The sequence below is a fragment of the Pinus tabuliformis genome, chromosome 6, assembly GCF_031772625.1.
Source record: "Pinus tabuliformis cultivar Carrire ecotype Pingquan chromosome 6, CPIR1, whole genome shotgun sequence".
In the NCBI taxonomy this organism is placed as follows: Eukaryota; Viridiplantae; Streptophyta; class Pinopsida; order Pinales; family Pinaceae; genus Pinus; species Pinus tabuliformis.
Window position 1 is genome coordinate 1,272,804,621 of NC_142292.1, and position 24,245 is coordinate 1,272,828,865.

The 24,245-nt window shown below is 38.7% G+C and overlaps 1 protein-coding gene across 5 annotated transcripts in view; it reads left to right on the forward strand.

Annotated features, from left to right (window-relative positions):
• LOC149263294 (Transducin/WD40 repeat-like superfamily protein) overlaps positions 1–24,245 on the forward strand; it is a 403,412-nt gene that overhangs the window by 308,844 nt on the left and 70,323 nt on the right. For 3 of the 5 annotated variants that reach the window (XM_089426056.1, XM_089426049.1, XM_089426052.1), the window contains exons 12-14: positions 13,862–13,946; positions 14,058–14,124; positions 14,248–14,358. In XM_089426056.1, the coding sequence (XP_089282182.1) occupies positions 13,862–13,946; positions 14,058–14,124; positions 14,248–14,358 (263 nt within the window). Of the gene's footprint in view, positions 1–13,861; positions 13,947–14,057; positions 14,125–14,247; positions 14,359–24,245 lie in introns of those variants that run through there. The other 2 variants (XM_089426054.1, XM_089426059.1) reach the window with 2 other exon arrangements.

The window sequence follows — 24,245 nt, forward strand, 5'->3', positions numbered from 1 at the left end:
TTAAACATCTTATATATTAGTTTTTTTATCATATTTATGTGTCAATGTATTTATTTTATGTTGTAGATGGTTTAGATATTAAAAAAATTGAAAAAAAATGAAAAAAAAATGAATATTTTTGTGCCAAATGCTTTTTTCCCGCTTTTTTCCGCTTTTTTCCCGCTTTTCCCGATTTTTTCCGCTTTATTCCCGGCGCCGATTTAATCCCGATTGCGCTTTTAACAACATTGGGATGAACCCACTTAATACAGACCCTCATAGAACACCCAGTTCTGCGACACAACTATAATCTAGCAGATTAACACACTAAGATTCTCCTAAAGTTCTAATGACAAAATCCATCCCGGCTTTGGGGTCAGGTTTGAAGGAAAACTCTGCCGATCGTAGATCGGTGAGACGAAAAACCTCCCGGGACGTAGATCATCATTAGAAAGTTAGGCCCACCTAGGCAATTTTACATACATGACTCTGATCTGCTTAGATTATTTACAATTCGTACATGCAGACTGGGTTTACAAAAAAAGGTCAAGCTGCTGATGACTGTAGGCTGGCACGGACATGTCGTTCAGGTGCTGCCCCTTTTTGCAAAAAGAAGGAGGGTGTACTGCATGGGTAGTTGACCGGTAGTGGTCAACAGAGTCCATGGGAAGTTCCTTAGATTTCTTGAATGCAAGACTCTCGTCGAATATGATATCTCAACTTACTTCTATATGGTGTCTTTTGGTATATGAATATATACAGGACACCCAAAGATACGAAGATGATCTACAGTTGGTTTCCTCCTAGTGAATACTTCTTCCGGAGTCTTGTTGTTCAGTGACCCGTGGCGGCTTTGATTTTGAATATATACTGCAGCCTTCGTAGCTTCTCCCCACAGAAATTTTGGTAGATCTTGATCATGCAACATCGCTTTTACACTTTCTTCAATGGATCGGTTCTTTCGTTCTGCAACTCCATTTTGCTTAGGATTATATGGGATTATCAACTCCCTCTTAATCCCAAACTCCTTACAAAATGCTATAATCTCTTTGGATGTATACTATTCTCCATTATCAGATCTTATTATCTTGATTCTTCTTTCTTTAAGGTTCTCCACTTCAGCGTTGAATTCTTGAAATTTTGTAAATACTTCATCCTTGGTTTTCATTAAGTAAACCTAGGTCTAGGTCTTTCTTGAATGATCATTTATAAATGTGACATAATATAGATGACCTCGAAATGATTTAGGAGTCATAGGGACACATACATCAGAGTGAATGAGATCTAAGATTTCTTTTGACCGTGAAGCACTGCTTCCAAATGGTCTCTTGGTATTCTTCCCCAATGCACATCCCTTACATACTCCTTCACGATCTTCTTTCAGTTCAGGTATTCCATCTACTATGGAACTTAGAGTTGGGAGGATCTTGAAATGAAGATGACTAAATCATCTATGCCATAGTTCACATGGGCTAATTTCAATGTGAACCAAGGTTTGAGCTAGATGAGATATCAACCTGTAAAGTCTTCCTTCCCGAATACCAATCACTATAACATTCTCTATGCTTGAGTTTTTACTCCATACAACAACCTTTCCATCAATGAAAGCTACTCTATTGCCGTTATCCACTATACTTGAAATGGAAAGTAAGTTCTTATGCAAGCTTGGGACAAATAGGATGTTGTTGAGGTGAATGTTGCTTCCATTCTCCAACTCTATCAAGGTTGATCCAATACCTCTCACGGGATAGCTTTTGTTATCTCCAAGTTCCACTGAATAAGAAGATTTTCCCTTTGATAAAGTCTCAATTGTTTGTGATGACCTGTCACGTGCTTAGATGCACCACTATCACTTACCCAAATGCTCTCGTCTTGGAATGTGTCAGTGAGTGCCGAGAAGAGACTTTCATCCTTTTGCTCAATTAATTCCTTCTTTGTAGAGAATAGGAGACTCCATGCTAACTTGATGCTTTTCTTGAGATAGCTTGTTACCTTTGAACACTTCTTGATGAACTTCTTCAATGTAGAGGAGATCTTTATGATGCAGCCAACCTTAGCTCTGATACCATGTTGAGAATTCAATAGGGAAATGATTATGATTAATTCTCTTTTACTTGATAATTGCACGTGATTCCTTTTTACTTATTTTCTTCATTCCTTGTCATTTTATGTGTGAAGCATCAAACAACTACCAAAACAAGAAGAACAAGGACACAATATATAGGCTGCAAGCTAGGGCCAAAACCTCTCCTCTTGAGAGGAAAACCCATAAATCTCCTCTTATCTTCAATTGATGAATTCCATGACCTTAAGAATGAGTCCAATACCCTCCAAGACCAAGAACAACCTCCTTGGATGATGTGCCAACTTTGATCTAGTCAAACCCAGTCAAATCTCTTCTAGTTGCACCATTTTGACCTTCTACTGCAAGATTTTTTGACCTCCTACCGAAGATCTGAAATTTCGGCATCTCTGTAGTTGCTGCTGCCACATGTGGGAACTTTGATCTTCTTCTAGAGCCTTCCTTTGACCTTCACTTGCCTTTTTCTGACTATTGGAGATTGAGAGAGACCCTTGGTGATGCTCGATTGACCTCATTGCCTCCTTTTCTCCAAGATCGAACTTCCAGATGGATGCCCTAGGTCTATTGCAGAAACCCTAGTCCTCTTTAGCACGTGTGAGAGAAGATTTGCCCAAAAATAAGTCTTCTTCGTCCTCGTTCGTTGCCTTCTCTCTCCTCTTCCTTTGCTAGAAAGAGTGGTGAGTGTGTGTGTGCTTCAAGTAGGACAAGTTTGTTGAGAAATATCGGGCATCGATATTAGGTGATTTCTCTTCTTTAGATAACTTCTTGTGAATGATTTTTACTTTCTTAGATTAGGATCTTCTTTTACTTGGATTATTAGTGTTCTTTTTCATCAAACAACTACCAATGCATAAACCATAAGGAGACAAGAGACATAGAGTATAAGCTACCATCCAGGGCCAAAACCTCTCCTTCTTGAAAGGAAAACCCGAACAAATTCTTCTTCTTATAGAGACTCCAATTGACGAATACGAAGACCAAGACCCTAGACCTTTTTGCCACTCCAAGACCAAGCCACAAGACCTCTTAGTTTAACTCCTTTCTTCAATGGTCAAACTATTTGCTTCTCCTTCCTTCTCTGCTATCTTTCAGATCTCGACTTCTTAGATTAGATCTTCTACCTTCAGTAGCCCTAGTTGCAGCATGTGTAATGTATGATGTACCTTGTTATCACTTTGCTTGGAGGGGAGACTTCCTTACATACTTTAGCTTGATGTATACAATGAATCTTCCCTTGATTCGGCTTCCCAAGTGACCCTACTAGCCTCGGCCCTTCTAGAACTCTTCTCAGCTTCTTCTGCAACAAATCCTGCCTTCCTTCCTCGCACGAGTGACAAGAGACAACCCTAAAATAGATCTGGAATAGTTCGAATATCTTCCCTTCTTCTTCGTTGGTGAGGAGGCTTCCTTCTTGAGCTTCTCGTTGATTATAGTGCTGCTCTCCTTGGCTCTTCGCACTCCTTCTAACCGCAGACCATTACCAAAATTGCTTCTTTGAAATTCTGACTTCAAATGAAATCCAAACTTCCCTATTTATAGTTGTTGGAGTCTGCAATAAACCGATTTGAAGGGAGTGAACTGACATGTCTCTTTGTGTAGATTATTTATTATTCTTCTTGAAGCCGACTTGAAGGAGAGGTCTTGTGCTTGTCTTGGAGGGCTTTCATACTTATTTAATGATTCATACAAAATGTAACATGCCCAAGAAGGGTCCTTCATACATGACATAAACTCAAATTGACTTTTATGACTAGATGACAAATCCTAAAGGCTCACAATGGGAGCCATCACTAAAAACAAAATTCCTTGCTCATTAAACCCATGAGACAAGCATTACAATAATAATTTTATCTGTTTTCTTTTCATCAATTACATAAAATCACAATTACACATGTCATTATGAAGATCAAACCTAGTTACACTTTTCAACACTCCCTCTTAACTAGGGAGGTATTCATAATGGTTCTTGGTCATTCTCAATTTGAAGAAATTCTCATAAGAAGAGTCAGATTGGTAACCCATCTGTGTAGCATCATGTCAACCAACATTGTCACATAGCAAGGCCTTGACTAACAACTTTATCTCTCCACGAGATTTGAGCACAATGCTCACGAGACCAATGATGTATAGACACCCTTATCATTTTCTCTCTCAGAACATACCCAACCTAGGTTCCTAGGGTGTGTTCCACCAGGATGATTCTTAGTTTGGATTCCCGGTCCTCAAAGATTATCGGTCCTCTACGACTACTCTTATCTTGGATGCCCTAAATCATCCTCAAAGAGTATCAAATGCCAGATGTTTACCCACTCCTCCATTCCGTCTTCCCAAGTGAAGACAAGAATGATGTGTCTATCTCTCCCTCTTAATTGGGGAGGACATATCTATTCCAATAAAGGAATGTACTCATTCCTACGGAAGGAAAGTACCTAAGCTCCCTCTTGGCTTAGGAATTTTTTTCCAAGTTTCTACCAAGTAAGAAACTTGTTTCAGGCTCCCTCTTCATTAGGGACCTACAACAGCTCCTCAGGTGGAGATGATGGGACAACCAATTGCCTGAATAACTCCTCTTCACGATGACCTGAACTTCTTTTCGTTATCTAGGAGTCTTCATGTTTGGGACTTCTTCATAAGGCAGAAACCATCCATCACTTTCATGCATGAGTCAGTCATGTCATCATCGGAAAATGATCAATCAATCCATATCTGGCCTTCCTTCATGCCACATTTCCTTAAGGATCTTTCATCTTACTACATGGGCATCGGTGGTGGAAGACATCCATAGATCTTCCCTCAGCAGACCTGCATAAGCCCATCCAGATATTTGTTCAAAAATAAAAAATGAACACTTAAATCAAAATTACCTTTGTGATGGTCTTTCATCATTACATCTTCTAGTTTGTATCAGCATCTTGCACACATATCGACACATCTCCCAAAGATATAGATTGTCAAGGATCTCTTTCTTTTTCAGACTCCATCAAAGTCTTCATATCTTTCATGGAGATATCCTAGTCAAATCTTCTTGGCCTTTGGATGTTGATTGCCTTTTTCTATGGTTGCATATCCCATGATTTCTTCCTTCCTTTCTTCACACATTTCATTCCTAGGAACTTCCAATCAGAGTTCCTCAATTATAGTCAACCACCTCATATTACATATGAGGACATATTATGTTGATTTCGTCTAGTAAATGTGTGACCCATGCATTTTTGCATTCCTTCGAAGGAGGAGATCCTTCCTTTGATTATGCTCTCAAGATACAACATTGATCCATGTTAACTACAACCATATGACATGATTCTTCAATATAGACTATAAGCATACATACCTCATTTTCCTTTGGGTCATCCAGACTTCTTGCAACAATGTCCTTTATTGAAAGAGCTTCAATCCCTTGATTTGCTTCTCCTTTTATGTCATCATACCATCATCCCATGAATTCCACAAGTTTGGAATTCTTGATGAAACACTTTCTTCCTCTCTTGATCGGTGAACCTGATGAAGATTCCATTAGAGAATCTTGAGGATCTAGAGTATCCCCATCCAACAGATGTTTCCTTTTGACAGATGTATGATGAGCCTTGTATTAGATGACCTTTTTCTTTCTTTCCCATAAGTGCCACCTATGTTACAAATGAGGTTTCCAAGAGCTATATCTTTCCATAGTTGATTGCCATGCTTTTTTATGTTGATGTCACGAGCTCTTGCTTTTAATGCTTCTATGATGCCATGATGCATCCCATCATTTTTCTTAGTGAATCATGATAGCCATATCTTACAACAGAAGACTTAGGAACTTGAGAAGAACTTAGGTGAGGAAGACTATCTCAGTCATAGTAGAGATCTCTTACTTCCTCTTTCTTGGACTTCTTCTTTTCAACTTCCTCCACTTCTTCGGTGATGTGGGCTTCTTCTCTTCCTCGTTTGTTATTTTCCTTCTTGATCCAAGGACAATCTGTTTTGTAGTGCCCATAGTCTTGAGTCTTGACTCCCATAGCATTGGATCTTTGACATATCCCTTTTCTTTTTCCGAGAACCAGACCTTCCAAATTTAGCTTGATTTTGCTCATCTGCTCCCACATCATATTTGGCCTTTAGTCTAGATTCTTCAATCTTGCATAGTGACCATAGATCCTGGAATGGAGTAGCTTCTTAAGTTACCCCACTCCTCTAGTAGTGCATTTAATACAACTGTAGTCATTTCTCTATCAGACTTGACTTCTCCTAGATCTTGTAGTTGATCCTGAATTCCAAATATCTTCATAAAGTATGAGGCTATTCCATCTTCCCTTGGCATCTTCAACTTGTAGAGTTCTTACCTTAATGAGTTGACTTCTTCAACAATGCCTACGAAGTACAACTCTACCAGTTTGTCATAGATTTATTTTGAAGTTTCGAGTTTGGATACATATGGGATAAGGGGATCCTTGATAGATTCTATGAGATTCCTTTGAGCCCTAACTTCCCCTTTCATATACTTTGTAGGAGCTTGAGCATCTTCCTTTCTTGGTTTAGTGATAGATCCTTTGACATGTTCCATAACCTCATTTTCAATGAGATTCAGATTTGTCCTTTTCTTCCGTGCAGTATAGTTTGAAGCCCCAACCAATTTGTTGCTTTCCTTGCAAAAAGACATTTTGATAGATTCAGATGTGGACATAAATATACTTGCTTGATAGAATGCTCCTTCTTCTTGTTGCTTCCTTGATGTTAATGGTGATATAGAGGATAGAAAACTTCTCCTTGATGAAGATAGTTTTCTTCAATAATGATCCTTGATCCCACAGAGAGGGAGATCCCTTGGACCTTTTGATGATGATGATGTTTTAAATGGCAGGGATCTTGCTTGGGAGAGAGATCTCCTTAGAGTCTTGATGACAATGTTATGAATATAATTCATAACAAGTAAATAAATAAAATAAATGTAAATATTAAATAATCAAATATTGATTATGTTAAATAGTCATTAAGTTAAGTGAAAAGGCATGTCTAAAAGACATGACCAGTCACAAAAGGACACCTGCTTAGGTATATATATGCGGGTCTTCATTGTAACATTCATCACTTATACATTTTTATATATAATAAATTATTATTACAAAATACCTCTTGTGTATTTTTACCATTGTTTTAAGAAACGGCTGTTTCGAAACCGAAACGGCCGGGTTGATTCGAGCCAATACCTTTTTCTATGACCCGGCCTTTGGAACGGTTCGACTGGCCGAGTCAGCCATGACTCGGCCGAGTCATTGAATGACTCGGCCGTTTCCGTTATGACTCGGCCGAGTCACAAAAAAACGCCCAGCATCATGTCAAACTGCGATTTAATAAAATTTTAATGGATTTTAAAATTGTTTTTTGGTTGGTTTGGACTCCAAGTAGTTATAAATTTTCATGGTAATGTTAAATTCTTAAAGTAAAAGTGACATTCTCCTTAATCTTCATTTTCATCCTTTTACTTAAATTTTTAACATTACCATGAAATGACTCAGGATGTTTGAGAGTGGTTTCGGCCTCATTGGATTTCCTATGGAGAAAGTAGAATTTTAGATTTCATTCAAAATCCAGCAGACTTATCAGTTTTTCAGGGTTTCAGGATTGGAGGATTGCAATGTTTCTATTGAATTTTGTCATGTATTAGGGTATGGATTCTGGAACTCGTATTTAATCAAGAGCACCAATCCCTCTATGTACCTTGATGTTAGTGACATTGGTTGTCGAACTCCTCTGGGATTCGCTCCCAAACCAAGAGCTTCTCAAAATGTCGCTCCCGCTCCCGTTTTCGCTCTCGCTCCCCACTTTCACTCCTGCTCCCAAGTAACACTGAGCCAGATGATGTTGGCAACTCTAGCAGTAGCCAGTAGTACTGGTCACAGAGTTTTGTTGTAGAGGCCATTTATAGCCTCCTTGGTTATGTGTTTTTGTTTTGATCTCTATATCATCATCGTGTATGTATTGGACAATGTACTGAGTGCCATTTTGATATAATGGATATATTCATGAGCCTACTTTGATCATATGTTGTCTTCTATCTATATTCTAATGCTGTGTGTTTGGAAACATGAACGAACATCTTTAAAATTATGTGTTTTTATAAAAAATAAATATTTAATGTATTTTTTACAAGGACCGAGTCATTGAAATCGAGCCGGCCGAGTCGATACCGAGTCGGAGTCAACCCTCGGCCGAGTCGGAGTCGGAGTCGGAGTTTTAAAACATTGATTTTTACATTCAAGCCAACAAGTTATCAGTTTTGATGCTTTAGTGGTATCAGAGCCATGGTGCACAATATAATCATGCGGGTCTTTGAAGGTTGTTCTCCGCACAATGTGCCATTACGTTCACGTCCTGATTGCGTTGAGCAGTTTAATAAAATTCAAGAAGTATTTTAGTGATTAGAAAAATCATGTGAAGAAATTAAAGCATGTCAAAAGGAAATCGATAGTTAGGAAGATAATAGGGACAGTGAAGAAACAAAACAAGGTGAAGCTAGAAAAGAAGATGGTGATCATAATGATGAATATGAAAAGGATATCAATCAAGATGGTGAAGAAGAGATTGATGATGTGGATGAGGACTATCTTGAGAAACAAGAAGATGAACAATATCATAGCAGTGAGGAAGATGTTGCAGAAAATGATCAAGAGGATGATTCTGATGAAGCTGATATAGATCAAGATAAGGATCCAAATGAAGTTGATCTTGATGTGGATGAGAATGATATAGATCAAGATGATGATCCAAATGAAGATCACGTGAATGTGGACGGGAGGCATGTGACCTCTTTTCCTTATCGAACAGGGTTTGTGCTTGAAGATGCCACTGGCTTCTCTGTAAATGGTGACATTGATGTGCATACAGTTGTTGCTGCTTCCTTGCCTGTCTCACATCCAAGCTTTTCACCTCAAAGACTTCTAGATGCAGTGAAAAGCTATCTCCAAAATCTTTCTAGTACAATGCAAACTAGAGAACATTGTCAGGAGTTAGAAAACTTTGAGAAGCTTCAAATTTCTGCTATTGTGATGCCTCCACATGTTGGGGTAAGCAACAGTTCCAACCATGGTCCATCTTATGAAGGTGTCCCAGTATATATATACCCTCCGAGTGAAAGGAAATCTGAAACTGGACAAAAAAGGTTACCATCAATAAGACTGTCTTTGAATGAAGTATGGAACCAGGATATTGGAGGCCGGCAAGGTTCATTCCCACCCAAAATTTTTACTGGTTCTATGTTGAATAGCAGCTTTGCTGCCCCCAAACAAGTTAGTAAGGTCATTAGAGTTGGAGCCACAAGAACAGACATGACTAAAGACGCAACACTTTGGGACATTATTGATCGAGTTGCAAGTTCCCCATCATCACCTGAAGCAGTGATGTTGTCTTCTTATTCTCGAACATCTATTCCTGATGGCACATGGCGACCTCAGGGAATTCTAGTTGCACATCTTCAGGAGCATCCGTTAGTGGTCTATGATATTGCAGGTTCACATGATCACAACGTTTTTGTAACAACCTCAGAGGATTGTATAGTTAAAATATGGGAGCATGTCATGATGTTTTCTGGGGGATTCCAAGTTGCTTTGGCATCAAGCAGCGACACTATCAATGTATTTTTTGCTGATTATGTACCAAGGGGAGGGGGCAGTGTTGAGAGATACTCTGGAATTTCAGACATTAAGAAGAAAGAGACCCAGAAAGGAGCAATGCTAAGTTTGCAAAGCTATGCTACAGAGGGCTCTCCAATGATATATTACAACAACATTAGTAAAATTGAGACAAAGCAGAGAGAAAGGGAAGAGTTTGTCATCCGTAACCCATTATTATAATAAGGCTTCTAGAATTGATAAACATGAACCTTCTACTTGGGTTGGAAAGGGCGCGCAACTTCTAGCAAAAGGTAATCTTGAACAAGCATATGGTGCATTCAAAACTGTACTAGATGGACATGCTAATAATATTCTTGATCTTCTTGGACAAGCATGTGGACAATTCAACTGCGGACGATATACTGAGTCATTGGAGTTTTATAAGAAAGCTTTGCAAGTTTATCTCGGGTGCCCTGCAACGGTGAGACTTGGTTTAGGTCTATGTCAGTACAAACTGGGTCAGTTCAAGAAATCCAGACAAGATTTTGAGTGTGTTTTACAGCTAGACCCTGAAAATGTGGAAGCTTTGGTGGCACTTGGAATAATGGATTTGCAAATGAATGAATTAGAAGGCATTCACGAAGGAATGGAAAAAAATATGGAGGGCCTTTGAGTTATATCTATACTGTGCAATGGCATTAGATCAATTAACCAACAAATTTTTCTTCACGGGGCAACATTTTCTTGTAGAACAGTTAACCGAGACTGCTCTTGCTTCAACAGATCATGCTTTGATGAAATCTCATTCTTAGTATAATCTTGCACGGTCTTATCATAATAAGTTGATTATGAGACTGCATTTGCCCATTTTTCTGCGTCACAGGGGCTCTGAGGCTCCGTCCCTGAATATCTGCGGGTCTTCGACCATGGTATCCGTTGGCTCCCTTGATTCTCACCGTGGCCTTGACCATGCCTCTGCGACGACAGTCCCTGCTACCGTCACCACTGTCCGCACCGTTTCAAACAACTGCCCGATTGCTGTGTCCATCCAACCTTGACCATCGGGCCATCCACTGCCAAACAAAACAAAATCAAACACTACTGTTCCAACCGGTCTGTCTACACCGTCGATTCCGCTATCTGCTTGTTGAATAGCACGCCATTGTCTTCGGTGCCACAGATCAAAAGGTGTTACCTCTCCATCCGTCACGTTCAATATAACATTAATAATAATGAATTCATAACATAATAATATTAATTTAAAAAAAAATTAGAGTTATTAAAAAAAATAAATCGATAACCTTGGGTTCAAGACAGTGTTACCAAGCGAATTATACAGGCATAGGTGCTAATGGCATCGGGTTACAAATGGCGAGATGACAAATGCAAATTGAAAGAAACTGCCGACAATAAGCTTTGAGGACAAAGCTTCTGAAGGAAGGGGCTATGTTATGAATATAATTCATAACAAGTAAATAAATAAAATAAATGTAAATGTTAAATAATCAAATATTGATTATGTTAAATAGTCATTAAGTTAAGTGAAAAGGCATGCCTAAAAGACATGGCCAGTCACGAAAGGATACTTGCTTAGGTATATATATGCAGGTACTCATTGTAACATTCATCACTTATACATTTTTATATATAATAAACTATTATTACAAAATACCTCGTGTATTTTTACATTCAAGCCAACAAGCTATTAGTTTTGATGCTTCAGACAACGCATTTTGACCTAGCTTCCTTTGGATGAATAGTCTTCAAAACACTTCAACTTGATTCATAGATCTTTTCAACTTGAGTAGATGTAGGGCTTTGGCCTTCTTTGTAGATCTTGACTTCAAGATGATCTTCGCTTTGATGCCTTCCTTGAGATTTGATCCTTGAGTGTCCCTTGATAAGATGCCCTTCCTTGACTTAGTCACCTTAGCTCTGATACCATGTTGAGAAATCTAGGGCATCAATATTAGGTGATTTCTCTTCTTTAAATAACTGTTTGTGAATGCTTTTTACTTTCTTAGATTATGGCCTTCTTTTACTTAGATTATTAGTGTTCTTTTTCATCAAATGACTACCAATGCATAAACCATAAAGAGACAAGAGACACGTAATATAGGCTATCATTCAGGGCCAAAACCTCTCCTTCTTGAGAGGAAAACCTGAACAAATTTTTCTTCTTATAGAGATTCCAATTGACGAATATGAAGACCAAGACCCTAGACCTTTTTGCCACTCCAAGACCAAGCCACAAGAGCTCTTAGTTTAACTCCTTTCTTCAATGGTCAAACTTTTTGCTTCTCCTTGCTTCTTTGCTATCTTTTAGATCTCGACTTCTTAGATTAGACCTGCTACCTTCAGTAGCCCTAGTTGCAGCACGTGTAATGTATAATGTACCTTGTTATCACTTTGCTTGGAGGGGAGACTTCCTTGCATACTTCGGCTTGATGTATTCAATGAATATTTCCTTGATTCAGCTTCCCAAGTGACCCTACTAGCCTCGATCCTTCTAGAACTCTTCTCGGCTTCTTCTGCAACAAATCCTGCCTTTCTTCCTTGCACGATGACAATAGAGCCCTAAAACAGATCTGGAATATTTCAGATATCTTCCCTTCTTCTTCACTGGTGAGGAGGCTTCCTTCTTGAGCTTCTCACTGATTATAATGCTGCTCTCCTTGGCTTTTTGCACTCCTTGTAACCATAGACTTACTGAAATTGCTTCTTTGAAGTTTTGTCTTCAAATGAAATCTGAACTGCCCAATTTATAGTTGTTGGAGCTTGTAATAAGCCGACTTGAAGAGAGTGAACCGACATGTCTCTTTGTGTAGATTATTTATTATTCTTCTTGAGGCCGACTTGAAGGAGAGGTCTTGTGCTTGTCTTGGAGGGCTTTCATACTTATTTAATGACTCATACAAAATGTAACATGCCCAAGAAGGGTCCTTCATACATGACAGACTCAAATTGACTTTTATGACTAGATGACAAATCCTAAAGGCTCACAATGAGGGCCATCACTAAAAATAAAATTCCTTGTTCATGAAACCCATGAGACAAGCATTACAATATTAATTTTATTTTTTTTCTTTTCATCAATTACATAAAATCACAATTACACGTCATTATGAAGACCGAACCTAGTTACACTTTTCAACAAAGTCTTCTTCTATTTATAGGCTCTGCAAGGGTGGACGTGGCTCTTCCTTTAGGCTGACTTGCTAGCTGCCAGGTCGACTCGGTCTTGGAGGGTATTCCAACACTTTTAAAGGCAAAAATAATTTTCTTTACAAGTTACAATGTGCCCAATGGGGTCTTCAACTTATGAGGTTAACTCTTTTGACTTCTTGCCCTAGGACAAACCCTAGAAGCACTCAATGGCTGCTTGACCTATAAAATAAAAGACCTTGAGCATGAAACCCATGCTCCAAAATAATAATAATAATAATTTTTTCTTTCATTTTATAATTTACAAGAATAAAAAATACATTTCATACTTATGAAGACCGAACCTAGTTACACACTTTTCAACACAAAATACCTCAGAAACCACCAATGGTGGTTGACAATGTCAAAAGGGAAATGCCGAGGAGGGTGTTTGCACAAACAATAATGCCCCTCAATAAGCCATGAAGCTCCATCAAAGAAATCTGCATTTGTCTGTCCAGTTTGAAGATAATGCCAACTGAATAATAATCACTAATATGTGCATTTGATAACACGATATGGAAAGAAGCCACATCATTCCATGTGCAGCCTGTCTAAGCAGGGTCTTCAATTGGATCAAATACCTCAAGTTATATGAAGGGTGTAATAGGGCATAAGATGCAAAGTTTTGTTATCAAGAAATTGATCGGTTAGTTTTTTTCTTGTGAATCATAAACTTATGATGTTTTTGAAAATATGTCTTGGCATTCCCCCAAGATTTTCATATGAAAGCTATATCTATGTAATTTCTTGTATTTTTCTGGTTCCCGCATCTTGTGCTTTGTAGCTGTGGTTGAACATTCATAATTTGCATGGCAGGAATGCATATAGTTTAATAATTAGATGTACATGGGCGGGTTCTTTTGGGTTTACTTGCGAAGAAACAATGGTCTGCATATTATGTGTATATGAAGATGGCTTGTAATGTTTCCTGCCTAATAAACTGACTCAAGGATATTCAAATACTGGCAATTTTTTAGTCATTCATTGTAATTGCATTTTTCAGGTTCTACAGGTCTGCAGAGAATACTAATCAGCGAATAGCCTTTGATATCGAGCCTTATGGACGACATTTAGGTACTGGTGGGCAGGTAGATTCCTCCAATTTTTTATATGATGGTTCAACTTCTTCGATATTGGTAGCTGTGCTTGCAATTCAAATTAAAATTAGAAAATTTTTGATTTTTTTCTTTTCCTACTAGGATGGCCAAGTGAATATATATGACTTGCAAACTGGAGAATGGATTGCAAACTTTAGGGCCGCTTATGGTAATATTCCAGGGCTCGACATTGTTTTAATTGCACCTCTGTTAAAAGTGCTGGAGTTGAAATAAAGTATTTCAAAACTAATGTATCTCATTTTCCACATGTTTTAATTTGCTGGACAATCAGACACTGTGAATGGATTTTGCTTTCATCCATCCCTTCCTTTAGCTGTGTCTTCTTCTGGGCATCGCCGATTTTGCATACCGGGTGATGATGAAGAGAGTTTAAAATTACGTGGTGAGCACTACTTCCTGCCCTTCTCTTCATTCACTTCCTGTTTCTTTAGTGTTTTTGATTTTCATTTTGGTGTCATTGTTAATATCAATGTTATCATTCTTAAAAGTGATATGGTGCTACTTATTTAATTGGTAAGTGCTATGGACTCATTTCTTAGAGAGACACTGATTAAAATTGGATGGTCAGATATGAAGTTAACGGCCGAGGAGAATATTTTGACATAATTGATGATGATATACGGATTATCTAGTCTTAAAAATGGAGGTTACTGAATGTTTTGTGAAAAATGTTTGAAATATTATCACTTAAAAAGTTATACAACATAGAAATATTCTTTAATGTGGTATGCAAAGTGTATAATAACAGCTGTATTGATGTCATGCATGTGGGCTAAACCTAGATGAGAGTAATTGTAAAAAATTGTCAAGTGAAGGCTTTATTCTTCAAATTTGTGCTTTGTACCTATGTTGCAGGAAATGGCTGCCAAGCCGGCGTACCTGAAATGCCTGTTACTGCTCAAACTAGCAGGAGTCCTAAAAGGGGATCCTTGAAGGTTTGGGCAACAATGGAGCGATATCCCATTGTCACCTCGGCTAAGCCTCCCTTCTCTTTGCGGATTTTCACCTATGGGAGGAGACCCGTTATTATAAGGATCATGAAATGGATGGACCAATGATAGGGTGAGGGCTGATCCTGGAAGCCTATTCACAAGAGAGTCTCAAATATGTGGCTTGCTTGTCTTGGAAGACAAGATGGAAGACTCTCTAGGAAGGGCTTGGGGAAAATTTCTAGGGTTAGGATTTGAGTATGTGTCTTATAAAGGAGATCCCTAAGTCCTAGAATTCTTGTTGAAACTTGGGTTCTAGGCGATCTTTGAAGAATTAACCTTGGTATTGCATGGGACTACATGAGACCAAGTGGACCTGAGATTCAGTCAAGGGGATAGGATTTAGCAACCAATGATATGCTTGACCTAATTAGGGAGGGGAAAGGAATTAAGGAATAAATTTTTAATGAAAGGCAATGCAAAGATCCCAGTGAGGTTTCTAGCCTAAGGGAAATCAATGGCAAGAATTGGTCTTCAAGCTAGGGCTTGCGATATCTCAAGATCCCACCGTCAGAATCTCATGAAATTTGGAGGGCTTCTTGAGGATACACTAATGCAGTTGTGGACCAAAAATCGAAGTATTTGGATGGCTAGATCATGAGATAATTGATGCCCTATGTGACATAGAGGACTAGACCTAGAGAAGAGGAAAGGGGAGAAGGAAAATAGGTTTAAGGTGATCACCTTTGGGTGGACTAGTGCCTAATCCTTTGGGGAGATTGGAGTCAGGTAGAATTATGACGAGCAACAACAAAAGCAACTTCAAAGACTTTATACTTCGTTTTGCAAGGTAAATGGCTTGTCAAGATGAATTTCAGTGATGAAACATCCATAGGAACATTCATTCATTCTACATGGCCCATACATGAAGCATTTACTATCCAGAAACAAATTTCCACAACTTCGCATAAGAGATGCAACAAATAAGCCCTAGTATAGCGAAATCCCAACAACAATGTATGTGACAAAATTAGAAAGAAAGAATATCATTAAAATGTACTTACATCTATAAGAATATATCCAACCATCCAAAAAATAGCCATCAAGAAGCTCCAAGACATATGAAAATTATCCAAACTTCAAAATTCATTCCATGCTCCAAAAATCCATCCTTCAAGAAGGATAGCGAAAATCTCCAAAGAGATACTAGTTCCAAATCCAAGTGATGATGCTAAATGAATCCTCATCACTTCTATTTATACACTTTTAATGAGTTCGATTTAGCTACTTGGGCCTTCATTAGCCCCTAAAATAAAATAATGTGCAAAATAACTAACTTTTGGTGACAAGCCCACCAAACTAGCTCATAAATGAAATAATAAGCCTCTCAAGAGGTCAAATGATCAACAATACATGTTGTTGGGCCTTCTAAGAAGCTCGATGAAGTCCATAAGTGCCACAATGATGAATAAGACCTCCAAAATTAATGGACAAGGGGTTGGCCCCTTGTTCCCCACATAATAAACCTATGGTGCTCCCAATGGGTGTGAGGGCACACAAGTGACCTCATGGGTCTCCAAGTAAGTCTAAGACGCCTGTAGACCATTAGTAAGGGCTTAGATGATGGTGTGAGTGATTCCACATCAACATACAAGTCCTGGGTCATCTGCCAAGTGCATGGTACAACTGTGGGGCTAGCTGGGCAAAGGTGAATCAGGTGCATCTTCCTTGTCCAATAAGTGTATTTTGAGTCAATCATCTTTGGGGATCCATGGAGTGCTATCTACTGTTGTGGAGGCCCATGGCTCTCAACACACATGCTACATGTGCCAATGTAGCCCTCGAGAGGGTTAGGACCCCGTATAGGGAGACCAAACCCAAGATGGCGACCACTTGCAATCCTGCGTAAGACCCAATGTGTCCCCTAGCCTTCCAGTACAACAAGTCATCAAGGAAATCGAGTAAAAGGGCTTACAAACCATGGACAATAGGTGGGGACTTCATAATAGCATGCCCTTCCATAGTGGGCTTTGGCATGTGCTAATGTCTCCAAGCTCCAAATGTGGTTAACCAAGTATCCTATTAGGTCGCTTCTATTTCTAAAGGGGATAGTATGTCCAAGGTACATCCTTTAAAAGGTGGTGGCATGTGATAAAGAGATGAATGGAGTAGGGAATGAAAGGGGCAACCCTGGGTCACATGCTGGCGTACAAGGGCAATTAATACAAGGGAAGCCCACACTTGGGTATTTAATGTATAGGAGGGAGCAATCGTGGTACATGAGGTGCCTTGGCCTTGATTTTTCCACCCTTCCTTATATGCCTTTTGCCTTTTTATGATTTTTCTTTAATTGACTGTTCGGGGTTCAAGGGGTAAGAGCATGATGTGTGAGATATAGTAGTGGACACTGGATACCCCCTTTAAGGTAGGGTGGTTCATTTCCCACCAGGGGTTGGGACAATCATGGGTTCTTGAATGATAAAGGAGCTCATCTAGGGCCTGTAGGAACTAGGGTGGTGGCCATGATAATGGGGTAGAGCTCATATTTTGGCTTTTGCCCATGTGCTAAGTGTGTTTGTGCCGACCATATTTTGCATTTTGTGGTACATTTTTCTGTTGAATGTGGCCAATTATGCTTTTACTTTTATTTTCAACTGCATCAACCTCCGAGGCATCATTCTAGGCCTGACCCAAGATGTGGGCAAGGGGAGGGGGAATGCTAACCCTATGTGGACCCAATGGAGGAATGTGGACCCAGGTGGGTAAAATGATGAATGGGGTTATAATGAGCAGAAGAGGAGCGATATATGTGGATGAGGGAGTGGTACCACACAACCAAAATCAGGGTTTTCCATGTAGTACCATCCCTAAAGCCCAAAGGCCAGTAAAAGAGATCCCACGAGATTAGGGTCCAAGGTTAACATCCAAAAGAGGTCTAGGGGACAAAAGCACAAACCTAGCCCACTTTTTCCGCAGAATCCCCCAATTAATCCATGCCCAAAAGTAACCATGATAAGCAAACTGCAATACTCAATTACCAAATGACAAGGCATACCTTTAGGTTCGGGAGGCCCACCTTCAAACATACGATCATGACAGATGGGTGAGGGACCACATGGCTGGTTCAGGTGGCAGAGAAATCGCACAACGAGATAGTTGGTGGCTGGTGGCTGTCGGCTGAGTACCATCTTGGAGAAATTTTTTCTCCTAGGGATATCACCCACAAAATGGTGGGTAACAATGCTGAAACACAACCGAAATGCTGTCAAAATGCTTGGGTGGTGTTTCTGAATTTGGAAACGCCACTGAAATGCTACTGAAATGTTTCAGTTGAAATCAACCCCATTTTTGTGACTTTTTTGCTCATGCTGGCCCAAGAGGGGTGTGGGGTCCTTCTATGTCCAAAAAGATTTAATCTACCAGTAAATTTTACCTCTAAGTACTCCACAAACTAATTTATCTCTAATGAGTCGACGCTGTAGTTCTGCTAAAAAAACACCTTGCTCTATTTTTGTGGATGAGGATGAGGATGAGGATTATAAGATTTGTATCTGTACCTGTTATTAGCTCATGTTTTATTTCATTTTCATCACATATAGCCATGTATAAAGACTGATTTTGGATGATTTTCGAATCTTGGATGTACAATCACATCTATAAAGTATAATTTTTGATTTTGAATCAGGTAATCATCAATTAGAGTTAATATAGACTAGGTTTTCCTTCTAAAATGTCATTTGTGTGTCTCATTCTTTTTTTTCTTGCAAGATAATGCATTATTAACTTATTTGTAAAAAAAGATACATACATAGCCCTGAGGGTTAGCTCAGTTGGTCGAGTCTCCGTTGTTAAAAGCATCTTTTCTATTGAGAGGTCACGGGTTCAATTCAATAGACGCCCTCGGGGTTAGGCTCTGTGGTTGAGCCAACAGGAAGTGATCCCTTTGGGTGGATTTGCCTAGCACAAATATTCCATGGATGTAGCGGTCACCGATCTCCAGTGTCTGTGAACCACATAAAAAACATACATACATACATATGTATATCGTGTTTCGCCTTACATTTCCATTTTTTGAGGGTTGCATTTTCAACATTAGTCATTTTGAAAACTTCTAGATGTTTCTACGTTTCGTGCAACTTAGCTCTATATGAACTGTATTAGAATTTCGTTAGACAATAGTGGAATGTACAACATATATATGTTCTGAAACTAGTCAGAAGGTCAAACATGGTTAAATTCAGATAAAACAAATGAAATTTTAATTGTAGGAACATTGTAGAGAGAAATAAGAACTTCAACATGTTGGAAACACTGAGAGGGGGGTGAATCAGTATTTCACTTTTATTTACAATATAGTATCAAAAACATTAACCAATAACATCACATCAAGAAGTACACAAGAATGATATGAACAATTTATTTATATTACAAGGGAAGCTACAACTTTTGGTTTATCAGCTAAAACTGGAAGGGGTACAACCCCAAAATATTTACCAGCCACTAGGAAGGAGCTACAACCCTTGGTTTACCAGCATCCACTGGAAGGAGGTGACAACCTCCTGAAGGAAGCTACAACTTTCTTGCTTAGCACCACCCTGCCACCCTTAACAATAAAAGATAAAACAAAACTCTTGGGCCCCCGTACTAGGGACAATGACCCAATTACAACAATACTCAACAGTTTCAATAATCAAACAATCTAGTCATTGTCCTATTACTCAACCGTTGCTGCTCATCAACTGCTGTTTCACTGTATCATTGTCAATGAACTTGTACCCATGCAAATTCACGTCCTCAGGCTGCTTTCTCAAACACAACTCAATGTGCCTTTGGTCTGCCTTTTGACCAGCTTCTAACTGCCTCAAACTCAACCTCTTACCAACCCAATGCCTTGTCATATATGATCATGATTGTTCTGACAAACAACTACTATCGCTTACATCATCAACAAATTTAGGTTTGTCCCTTGTCATGATCAACTTGCCTGCTGCTATAGTGGTCTTCAACAGTATGCAATCCGAAAACAAAGGGAACTCTAATTCACACCTCTAATCAACTGCTCCAGTTGTGCCTTAGAATGGACCTTGGATGGCTCAGATCTCCCTTAGAAATTTTGCCTCAAAAAACTGTTGATCTGCCTCAATAGATGTCTTCAAAGGTCTGCTTCCAAACTTCTTCAGGACTGCTTACAAAGACAATTTCAAGACCTGCTCTAAACTTTTGCTTACGAGGACAACTTCAAGATTTACTTTAACCTTCTTCAAGGTCAAACCTCTTCAAGCATCAATATTTGAATTGTGCCACAGGATTTCGGATCAGGGATCAGTCTTGAAGGAGGCCAAAGCTAGCCACAGATAACCTCAGTTTCAGACTGTCACAGAGGGCCCTAAATTTGGTCTGCCACAGGAGACTTTTTGCCTAATCAGAAGCTCAAAAAATTTTGAACCAGCCTCAAGATGACTGCCTCAGATCAAGAAAGATGAGGCTTAGATTCATCCTCTGATTAGCGAGATATTCTTCCAAAATTTGTCTTTAAATAGGTCTGTTCTGTACTCTGAGAATTCCATAGACTTTGGATTCGTTAGGAGAAATACAGGGCTACAATTAGCCTTAGAAACTCGGGCTGCTTCAGAAATTAGGTTGCCTCAGACCTAGATCAAGAGGAGCCTTAGAAGGGCTAAATTTGACCTTAGTTGAGGCCTCAGACTTTTGGATCTCCTGCCTCAGAACTTCAAGTTATTTCTAACCTTGATCTTTTTTAGATTCAAACCTGCTTCCTTGCCTCAGTCTTAGTCTTGATGTACCCGAAATTTATCACAGAAGAATGAATCAGAACACCTTGATTTTTTTCCTCCTCCTTTAGATATTCAATCAGCTAAGGCGTTGGACCTCTCTTGATTAGATACTTCCTCAGATCACCCAAAAATGCTTGCCATTTAAATGCCACGATAGGGATATACATACACATTCAAAAGGGGGCCCTATATTGGGGCTGACCTGAACAAAATAAAGATTTGCTTCTTGAAAAGACATGAATATATCAAAGTTGACCTGATTGACTTGAAGCCAACCTGAACAAGGAGACTTAGGACACTTTAAAATATAATTTTTTGTCTTTCATATGTCCCATTTCAGACTGACTTGGACACATAGATTTAGGTTAATTCAAGTCAAATATTTGACCCTCTTTTAGGGGTAACAATAAATGTTTAAGGCCATGAAATTTAGGGGAAATATACTGGTGTTAAACTCATCCACTTGGGGCATCAGACTTCAAACATCAATATCTCTTTAACCAAGAGGACCCACAAGGTGTGCCACCTATTAAACGAAATGGCATGACAAGGGCTACTAATCTGAAGGGTTCTTGCATCCAAATTCACTAATTTGTGCACACAAATCACCAAACAAATGCTATCCCATTCACCCTTTGACATGAATGACAATTTCTTCCAACACAACAATAACACAAACAAAGATTAGAATAACCTACTATTCCAAGAGTAGCATGTTGGAATAACCAATTGCCACTTGCTCAGTTTTGTTGATATTTTAATGTGCTTCTTGGATAACCACTGTTGACTTGTTGAGATTCATAAGAGAGTGAAGGGATGGAGCCAACCTGCAAACCCTAATTCCTGCAACAAACAAGGAGAAAAATGACATGCGGTCAACATAACAGAAAACACTAACAAGTGTGCCCTAGAGGTGATGCATAAGTGTTCTAGAGAGAATCCATAAGTGTGCAGGGGAGAAGAAAATGCACCCCAAGAACAAGAGATAAAAAATTGATATGGTTCCTGTAGGCTAAAGAATAAATCGCTTGTATATTAGAATGATTATCTTACAAATGACCCTTGAGTGTATATTTATACACAACTCAAGAGGTCCTACTACTTCTATTTCTTATGCTTCAAGCCTCAAAACCAAAAAGCAAACTTCCCGACCATATTGAGTTTTGAGTTTCGTTTTTAGTTTTGAGGCTAGTAGTGTTAGAAAATCAATATATTTGCAGATTTAGAGTTGATTCTCCTTACCTGATAATTACTTGTGATGTTTGTTGGCCTTTTATCTCTTTATTAGTTCTTCTTCATCAAGCAATTATGAAAACAAAAATACGTGAAAATCACAAGAAAACAAAGAACACAAGATATAGGCTCCAAGCTAGGGCAAAACCCCTCCAAGGGGAAAACCCAGAAAATTCTCTTCTCAAAGAATCAGATCAAATGAGATATCCGCATCCCTTTCACCTTCTAGATGCCAAGTCAAACCATCCTTTTGCTCAGATTTCGACCTTCCTCTTTCTCTGTGAAATTTCAGATATTATGCTCCAAATTGTTTGTCCAAAATGAGCTCCAATTTTCTTCTATTTATACTTATCTAGAGGGGTGCGAACAATCATGTTCCTTGGGGTAGAACCTACATAACAGGCAGGGCCGACTTGACTTCTAGAAGGAATTTTCCCCCAAAATACATGTTTAATTTTCTATTTCATTTTTTTTTTCAAAGTCCAAATGGGACTTGACTCTTTGACTCATGACAAATATACTTTTTACTTTGACAAAGCCTAGAAGCATGAATAACAAAATATAATATTTTTTTTTCTTTTTTTGCATTTTACATAAAATATATAATGACATAAGTACAATGACAATTATGAAGACAAAACCTAGTTACATTTTCCAACACTCCCTCTTAACTAGGGAAGTATTCATAATTCCATAACCGGTACAAGGATACTTCTCAAATTGAAATATTCTCATAGGAAGAGTCGGATCAACATTATAACCAACATATACTATACCAAGGATCTAGATACCATCTACGCTACTGCCAAGGTATCAACCCATGATCTTTCAGGGATGTAGGTACCATCTAGGCTACTGCCAAGGTACCAACCCAACATGTTTCAGGGATCTCGATACCATCTAGGCTATTGCTAAGGTACCAACCCAACATCTCACAGGGATCTAGGTACCATGTAGGCTATTTCCAAGGTACCAACCCAACATCTCACAGGGATCTAGGTACCATCTAGGGTAATGCTAAGGTACCAACCCTATGTACCATCATACAGGCTACCTAGCATAAGGTACAACAACTAGTCACCATGACCTGGTTGGTGCCTCAACCTCATGGTATACAGACGAGTACAAGTTTGCCATCACTAAGGTCAAACCTCCTGGAACATCCATGTTCCAACTATGCAGGGTTGCCCAAACCCTGGATGACATTCAATTCCTCACACCACAGGGTCAAACCCTAAAGGATTTTTACATCATAGGTTTGCCATTATCTTGGTCAAACCCTAACATCATATGCCTTATTCTAAGCCAAACAACTCACTCAACAAGTAATCGAGCCTGACAAAGGCACCTACTCTTATAGAGTAATTGGGCCAATGCAAAAAGGCACCTACTCTTCTGAGTAACTAAGCCTTAAGGACCATTCTTCCTAAACTAGGAGAATGTCTGCCCTCAACAATAGTCTGGTTTATTCTTCCTAAATCTGGAGAATGTCTAGCCCTATTGTTATCTTATTAATGCTCCCTCTTATAGAGAGAACTTATATTAACAAGTCCAAGCTTGTCCCTAAAGTACATGTACTTTATATAGGATAGAGGCTTGTCACAACTTTAGTCTTTAAATATTTAAAGATAATACTTAAAGACATACCTTAAAACTTGAGAGTTGAATTGCTCCTTCTGAATCGAAGCTTCTTTTAAATTCATAGTTCTTTCAAGATTCAAAGCTCCCTCTGAATCTAAGACTTGTCACAGAGTTTTGTTTTGATATTATAACTTCTTCTAGCCCAAACTATTTTCAGCATGTACCTGCAATCCTATTCGGGGAGATCACAAAAGAGTAGTTACAATCAAGTAATGAAAATAAAATAAGAGACTAGGTTTACTAAAGATATCAATAATAGTACAAGAAGAGAGATAAAACACATCTTTTATGAACAACAACATTTCCCTCTTTCCAAGAAGTCATTATCAAGCACGAATATTACATTACTTTGTTCTTCCATCCTTCTCATCTTGCTTCCATCATTTTGATAGCCTTCATTATGTATCTGCAATTAAATACAACGAAGCAAAATATGGAAGTACAAGAGTATGATGTCAATCCTATCAATCTGGGGTTTCTATGATTACCCAAAAGTGTAATTTTAGGGTTCTAACTATAAACCCTACAAATTTCTTGACAAAACCCTTATTAGGGTTTTTAATTTTAGTAGAAACATCAAGTCTTAGGTTTTTGACTTCAAGCCCTAGATTTGTCTTGATCCAAATTTTGCTAGGGTTTAGTATATGCCCTAGAGTCCATTTCCCAAAAGC